At 40.8% G+C, this 8,057-nt stretch overlaps 1 protein-coding gene across 1 annotated transcript; it reads right to left on the bottom strand.

The window, feature by feature from the left end:
• Positions 1-390: 390 nt before the first annotated feature.
• On the bottom strand, positions 391-2,433 carry LOC108360361 (minor histocompatibility antigen H13). Its single transcript, XM_017612615.1, has 3 exons — positions 2,062-2,433; positions 891-1,741; positions 391-834 (listed from the first exon to the last, which is right to left on the bottom strand). Exons 1-3 carry the CDS (start codon positions 2,248-2,250, stop codon positions 729-731), a joined length of 1,146 nt encoding a protein of 381 aa, XP_017468104.1. The 5' UTR covers positions 2,251-2,433; the 3' UTR covers positions 391-728.
• Between the last annotated feature and the right edge of the window lie 5,624 nt (positions 2,434-8,057).

The following is an 8,057-nucleotide window of genomic DNA, read 5'->3' as shown; positions in this document are numbered from 1 at the left end:
CCAATCAAGCACTTGTTATTTGAATCGAGCACTTGATAGTGTGAATTACTAACTCAATTGACAATTTTTTTGCAATGCTATCGCACGTTATGTTTGGAAATAAATGAGTGCGAGTGTGTGCAGATGTGAAAAGAAAGCGAGTGACTTAAAATGTAATTTGAGTGTATCCTTGCAGCTCTCTGGACTATAACGCTTGACAGAAGAATTTACTTTTAAATTTCAAAGTCAGAATTAACATCAGTGATGACAGGTAAGTCCCAGATGGGTTCTAATATCACAAAGTTGCTTTTGGGAAAATTGCAGATAGAGGGTATTGAATATAAGCCCTCGGTATACATACATACATAGTTTTCAAGTTGACAAAAAATATTAATTTATTAAATATTTAGATTTCGAATTGCAAAATAGTTTATTAAAAATAAAACTGGTATAAAGATTCTATTTGATATTTAGGACTGTTTGTTGCAATTTTATTTGGCCTTCATATAGAAGACCGATGTACAGACATCATTTCACATTTTAATTTTGTGCTTGCAATAAGTTAATTAAAAAATATTCTCTAATTGCTATGCTAAATGGAAGTTTGCCAAAACACATTTATTCAAAAACTTTGGCTTGTACCGATTAAAAGAAATGCGAATAAATGTAACGTTGGCTTAAAAAATCAAATAAATATTTGAAGATACGATCCAAAGAAGTTTCGCTTATGTATTTCGAGCAGAAAAAGTTCATTTGGCTTTCTTAGATTCTTTCTTTTTATTTGTTCCACTAACAGGACCAGATCCTTCTTTATTATCTTTTTTCTCTGGTTTTTCTTCAGGATGATCTTCGTAACTAAAAAATTTAAAATTAATTAAAAATTTTCTGCAGCAAAGCAAAGGTGAACTTACGCAAAAAGTGTCTTCAATTCTCCTCTCACTAAAGCGACCAATAGTGGAGTTCCCATGCAAGCGGGAACTAGGTAAAGCAGTGCCGGCTGCGCATGTTTGAAAACATGCATTACGAATATTGTTGCCAAAAGTCCCAGAAAATATGCTACAAGTGTGGAATAGAAGTAAATACGGCTCTTTCGTTTAGAGCTATGGTCGAATCGCAGAAGTAATGCTATAAAGATTCCAGGTATTACTATATCACCCAGGCCCAACATTGCAAAATTGGTTCCACTTAAGCCGTTTGTTGGTAAATCTTGTGGGAAAACCAGTTTTATAGGTGCTTCGAAACTTTTGGCAACTGTGACCATGACGTTTGTTCCGAATACCCAGAAAATGTCGTAGAAGAACAACCCACTTAGCAAAATACATCCAGTCACAATATTATTTAGATGGAGAAGTTCTACTCCGTTTACAGCAAATGCCAATCCAAACATGTTATTAGCTATCCAATGCTTTTTGTATAAATACCACACGCCAATTCCCGACGAAATTGCCAAACAAATGATGTCATACGTTGAAAATTTGTAGTTTATGATATCTTCCTTGTGCTTGCCCTCTCCTTTTGTGAAATGCATATGGAAAGGTATTTTCGGGACTGCCGTAGGCATTAATGAATTTACAATGGGACTAAGAAGATGTGCCAGGGCAATCACACCCAAACAGAAGAAATATCCCGTAAGAAGGAGATTTATATGATCTTTAGAAAAAATTTTGAAGAACATGTATAGACCGAAGAGCGCAGCTGAGGCGATGACAGGGAAAAACATTGCGTCCTTTTTAGTCATGGTTTCAGCTTTTTCGCCACTAACCTGGAAGTTGAAAAAGTAAGAATTAGGTTTGTTGTCTGTTTTTATAAGAAATAACAGCTAGTGTGGAGAGACTCTAATAAAATACACTACAAGGAATTCGGCTGTAATTTAGTTTGATATCCCTTGGGTACCGATTTAAGGTAGTTATGGGAGGATAGGCGAGTTCTCTTGACTCCAAATATGTAGTTTTTAGCTGTAGAAATAGGTAGAGCAACTTTTATACGCTTCAGCCTGGTATGGAATGGTACATTATACGAAACTTCCATTGCTGTTATAATTTTTAGGCATACAAAACGAAAGTAAATGCAATTTATACTTGCCTTCTTAAGTTTGTGCAATTTGACAGAACGCATAGATCCAAACACTATAGGGAGCATAGCCATTACTACCAAACTACCGTAGGCTACCACAATACCCTCTGGTGTTGCAGGAACCTTTTCATTTGTTATAGTTTCACTGGTTGCATTCTCCACCGCTTCTTTTACGGCTTCGGCCACAGTCTCTGCCATTTAAAAGAGCAAAGTAAACTATCTCACGTAGTCTATATATGTTCTGCTTAGTATTTATATTTCTATTGAAAATATTTTAACGAAAATGACCACGCATGCACTTGGAACTATATAGAAAAGAAAGTGTTCCCTTAGTTGAACTATTTTTTTTTCTTAACCAAATGTGTCAAAACGGTTGGCAGTACTGTGAAAACGTGTCATTAAAATTTTAAGGTGCCACATGGTGGAATAAAAGATGATAGTGGCTTAAAGCGCAGTTAGTCAATGACGTAGCGTAAACGTAGGTTGACGTACGTAGCAGCATATCAAATTTACTGTTGATAGAGAGAGAGAGAAGCAACGGAAACGTTACCGCCATGCGGTGGGGAGTTTTCGTTAACACGCGAATCACATAAAGTAGATCGTGTCTGCGTCAACCTACGTCTACGTTACGTCGTTAACTGCACAGTATATACAGTAATAAACCTTTTTGAGTACTCCTCGAGGGTAAAATCTGATCAGGGTTGATAATGAGAAGGATCATGAATTTTGTTGATTCAGAGTGTAAAAACAGTGCAAATTTTTGTCTATTATTATAGACAGATTATCATAGTTCAGTGTACAATTTGTTATATTACTCTGCACATGATAATGCTTGTTATTCTCACATCTCAAGGAAAAGTTATTTTTCTTGTCTGTGCCACCGTGATCACGTTTTTCTGCTATAACCCTGCAAAAATCGCGACTACTCCATTCATGCATGTAGAGAGTACTCCCTAAGGGCCATGGAGTACTCCAAAATTAACCACAATTCATATAAAAAATATGGTCCAATTAACATTGCGATGTCCTAGGACAGGACCATATACTCCATCCCTGCATTACATCAGAGTAGCACAAAACTACTCCAACATATTAACAGTGACATTGTTGTTATATTTTTTCGTTTGTACACGCTTTTGTTCTTCACTTCTCAAATGCTTTTTCGAAATTAATAAAAACCAAGACAAAAATTAAAAATTACATGTTGCCTCTGACGGCATTCGAACCCGAATATGCTGGGAGCTAAGAAATAACAGCGAGCATCTCTACACGTTCAGCTACAGCCAGACATGCAAATGTGCTTTCAAATGCTCCACTTCAATCACATTTCGTTAAAACACGAGCAGTGATCGGGTAACAAACAATAAGCTGGCGCAGAGACACGTGTTGCTCCGCTACAGCATGACAGAGGAACACTTTTGTAAGTACTCCAATATACCACAAATAGACTACATGGTCCAATGATTTTTGCAGGGAATAAGCAATATAAATATATTTTAACTTAACATTTTATTAAAAATACCTTCACAAACCTCTTTTACTTGCTGGCGTACATTTTTGTTTATTTTTACATTTGGCATTTCTCCTCTTTTTCGCAAAATAAATAAAACTAGGATGAACACCGAAAAGTTATTGGTTAAATTGGTTAAACAAGGACGAATTTTATATGGCTAATCTCTTGTTATAATTACATATTAGGGTGTTAAGCTTGAAAATGAGGATAATCTACTTATATGTGAACCTAGTATAAACAAACTTTTTGTTTAGAAACAAGTGCAAACGTATTGCAAACGTATTGTAACGATTATCCTTGAAATCTCGTTCAGATTTCCCAAATGTCTCGGTTCGTAGCGCTGGATTGTTAAATAAATGCTAACGATGACCAAATTGTAGTACAATTAACTTTATTGTACAACAAACAATTTACAATACTTGCTAATACAGTAAAAACACTTTACAATACTTGTTAAAACAATAACAACGCTTAACTTAACTTGTTAACACAATTAAACTTATAGCTTGCTTATTCGCAACTCACTTCTCTGCTCACTTTACTTGTAGCTTGCTGACTTGTATCTAACTAACTTCGCTGTGGCGGCGCAATTATATACCTGCGCTAGTACTTATGGCAACTCTAGAACGTTCTGAAGTTTATCGCTCATTCTCTTTCTCTCGCTGTTCGCAGTGTTCATCCAACTTGACGTTTCTCTTTGTGGAACATTCTACGTCATTCCTCGAACATTCTGCCTATTTCTCGTTGCCCTCCACCTAAGTCTGATCGTCCCGATCAGACACACTTGCTGCTCCAAACGTTGCCAGTCTTTCATCTTGGTTCTCGGTCTACCAGCCGTCTGGATTCGATGCACTGCGTCCTTCAGCCGTTTGTCAATCCTATACGGATCTTTCCAGTTACGATGTTGTTCGGAGGTGAAGCCTTTCTTCGGTTGCGGCATGTGCAACAACACCAAATCGCCTTCCTGTAGCTCCTCTCGGCTCGATGTGTTACTGGACATTGCTTCCAGCTTATCTCCGGTGGTGCACCATCTCACATGGTCGTGCTTCTGCCGGCCACTGGTGGTGACCAGACCATGTCTCCTCTTGTAGGCACCCTTTTTGCCAGATCTATGCCGCATCCTCTGTCCATGACACCGAGGCTCCTGCCTTCGTGCTGTACTGCCTTCAGCACATCTTAGTAAATCCGGTTCCTCACGCTGAAACTTGCCCAGTGTTTCCGCATCTCGCTCCTTCTCCGGCGTCAACCTCATTGACCGGACATGTATAACCTCACCCTTGGCTTCCGGCTTAACTGCTCGCCTTTGCCGACCACCTTTTTCGGGACACTTCACAGCGCGCCTACTGCTCCCACAGCCGCTTCCATTTCCGGCCACCAGCGTATTACCATTGCATAGCGGATTTTCTCCTGCCGGAAACACTGCCTGGCTTGCCATGACCACTTCCTTGTTGCGACCTCTTCTTCACTGAGCTGGCGGAACCGTCACGCTTTTCCTGTATCGGTGAACCACTTCCTTCTCCTGACGAAACCATTTCGTCTCCATCACTGTCAACCTCTGCCCAACTAACCACTTCCGTTTCTGGTGGAATCTTCGACACTTCCTCTAAGGCTAACCGTCTGCTGCAGCACTGGCTGTCGTAACCAACCCTAAGTGGCACTTTCCTGTGACGATCTATCAAGATCATTCTCTGGAGGTCAATCTTCATGCCACTATCAAGTAAGAAATCCACGCCGATGATGACTTCATCCACAATGTCTGCCACTATAAACTTAGTGTACGAGGCCACACCGTCGATTATTACCTCGCATGGTACTTCTCCTAACACTTGGGTGCATTCACCAGTTGCAGTCTGCAGCATTGCTCCAGTGGCTTCACATAAAAAGTGGCCAAATCCGGTCGAATAATGGAATGTGTCGCTCCAGTATCCACTGTCACTACTCTCTCCTGCCCATTCACACATCCACCAACAGTGAGATNTGGAATGTGATGCGCCCGTATCCACAGTTAGTACTCGCTCATGTCCGTCCACATATCCGCCAACAGTAACGTTGCTCGCTTTTATGCCAATTCGCGAGACGGAGATTATGGGACATTCAATTGCGGGAGCCAGCGCGCGCCCCTTGCTGCTGGCTCGTTTTAGTTTAACGACTGATTGGAGTTGGATTCGTCTCCTTCAGCCCTGCGTTTGTGTCCTGCTGAATTGTTGAGCGCACTGGAACTTGCGCTGCAATTGCGGGCGAAGTGGCCTGGCTTTCCACATTTAAAATATTTGACAGAGCCATGCTTTTTCTCGCCCAGCAGTTGGATAATCTTCTTCAGCATTTCATTTGTCTCGTCCGGTGTTTCCACTTCAACGCGATGTGCTTTGTAGGCTGGTCTACTTAGGATCGCCGCCGTTTCACGCGTCTGAGCATACGAGACAGTTTCAGCAAATGTTGGCTTTGGATTCGCGTACGTCTCTCGCTTGGTATACACGTCCCGCATTCCGTTGATGAACCTCTGGATTTTAACTCTTTCGAGGTGCTCACCAGATGCATCTCCAATTGCCAAATGAGCCAACCTTTCAACCTCGGAGGCGAATTCCTGTAGAGTCTCGTTGGATTTCTGGCAGCGATTCTCCAGCTCCATCTGGTAAATCTGTCTCCTGTGCTCGCTACCATAACGTCTTTCCACTGCACCCATTAATGCATCGTAATTGTTCCTTTCACAGTCAGGAATTGTCTGCAAGATTTCCGCTGCAGGTCCTTTTAATGCCACGAACAGAGCAGCGGATTTATCCTCCATGCTCCAACGATTTGCTGTAGCTGTCTTCTCGAACTGGAGCTTAAAGACTTGGAAAGGAATCGTGCCGTCAAAGGATGGAGTCTTTACCTTGGGAGCACTTGTCGAAGTAGCTGGACGATTCATCTGCAAATCTCGGAGGCGACCTTCCAACTCTTCTACCTTTGCTTCGACTTTCTCCTGTCTCTCTTCAAGTTTGTTCTGTATTTGTGTAATTTTTTCATCCTGTGCTTCCAGCTGTGATGATATGCGTGCCTCCTGTGCCAGTAGCTGAGTTTCTAACCGGGATGACACCTGCGCTGATACCTCTGAAGATATACGTGTCTCCAGCGCCTGTATCTGTGACGACAGCTGTGATGACATCTGTGACATGCGTGTATCCTGTGCTTGCATCATCTGTGACGACAGCTGTGATGACATTTGTGACATGGCAGCCAATAACGTGTTCATGTCCATAGCTGTTGATGAACTTGGAGACTTTTGCTGTTCTTCAACCTTCCGGATGTCTGCTGCATATCCTTCGACGAACAAGCGGCCTCATCCTTCTGTTCATTCTTTGCGGATGCATCGTCAAGTTTACCCTGGAAGTCGTATTCGTTCACGTCGATGCCTTCTACTTCCATAGCCTCTCGCAGCCGTGATAGTAACTCCACTTTTCTTCCGGAGGTTGCCAACTTGACGTGTCTCTTTGTGGAACATTCTACGTCATTCCTCGAACATTCTGCCTATTTCTCGTTGTTCGCTTCGCGTTGCCGCAGTATTCGTCACAGTATTGTGTACTTTCAAGTGAAAAATCGAAGTAATTCGTGCGTTCTATAGTAAAAAACGTTTTATTTGTAATAAAAACTTTATAAAAATGTCGTGCCGTGTGTTGAATTGCAGCAGCCGTAGGGGTTAAGCCCCCAAATGCATTTTTTTGTTTCCCCGCGACGACGCCTTGGCCAGAAAGTGGGTAGAGTTCTGCCGGCAGGAGAAGCCATACAATTAAGACACCAGCAAGAGTAGTTGTATATTTGGCATAAATGCAGGTGGGCTCCAAATCTCAAATAAAAAAAAAAAATTTTTGGAATCGATAGAGATGATTGAGCTGAGTATAACGGTATACTTCTTTTTTTGGGCAAACAACAACAACAAGAATTATCAAAGGTTAAAGTTAAAAATAAGCAATTTTTGAAATCAATATTTCTCAAAAACTAATAAATGGAAAATTTTTTTCTCATTAAGGGCCGGTTGTTCAATGCCTGATTAGCACAAATCGGAGGTAGAAGCTCCGGTTAAATACAACGACTGCTTTATCGATCACATGTTATATGCATTATGTCGAAAACGTCGATAATGATGTTTAACCGGCAAGTAGTGATAACCAGACATTGAACAACCGGCCCTAAATAGGAAATTTGATTCCCTTTAATTTGGTATACGTACTTAATATATATGTTGTATAGTATTAATGTAAAATAATTATAAAAAAAGGCTACAAACCCTAAGTCCGGCCGACGCCGCCTACGCAGAAAGGTGATCTCTGCAAAAGGTGTTCAGTGCCTTTTTTTCGCAACACAGAAAGATAATTCTACGTTTTGAGGGTTATAATCCCTAAGTGCGGCCGAAGGCCGCCAATGCAGAATGGGGTTCTCTGCAAAAGGTGTTTTTTTTAAATAATTATTTTACATTAACTCATTTTTTGTAAGAACTATACAACATATATATAAA

Source organism: Rhagoletis zephyria, unplaced genomic scaffold, assembly GCF_001687245.7.
Source record: "Rhagoletis zephyria isolate East Lansing unplaced genomic scaffold, Rhagoletis_zephyria_1.1 Rzeph_scaffold_00015, whole genome shotgun sequence".
NCBI lineage: Eukaryota > Metazoa > Arthropoda > Insecta > Diptera > Tephritidae > Rhagoletis > Rhagoletis zephyria.
The sequence above is the reverse complement of the archived record's forward strand: the minus strand, read 5'-3'. Positions and strand labels throughout refer to the sequence as shown.

What these genes read in the sequence shown, in the direction of transcription:
- LOC108360361 (XM_017612615.1), bottom strand. Translation starts at nt 2,250, where the DNA reads ATGGCAGAGACTGTGGCCGAAGCCGTAAAAGAAGCGGTGGAGAATGCA. An exon ending in AATTGCACAAACTTAAGAAG is followed by an intron (nt 1,742 to 2,061) that starts GCAAGTATAAAT and finishes TTCAACTTCCAG; the next exon opens with GTTAGTGGCGAAAAAGCTGA. An exon ending in GAATTGAAGACACTTTTTGC is followed by an intron (nt 835 to 890) that starts GTAAGTTCACCT and finishes TAAATTTTTTAG; the next exon opens with TTACGAAGATCATCCTGAAG.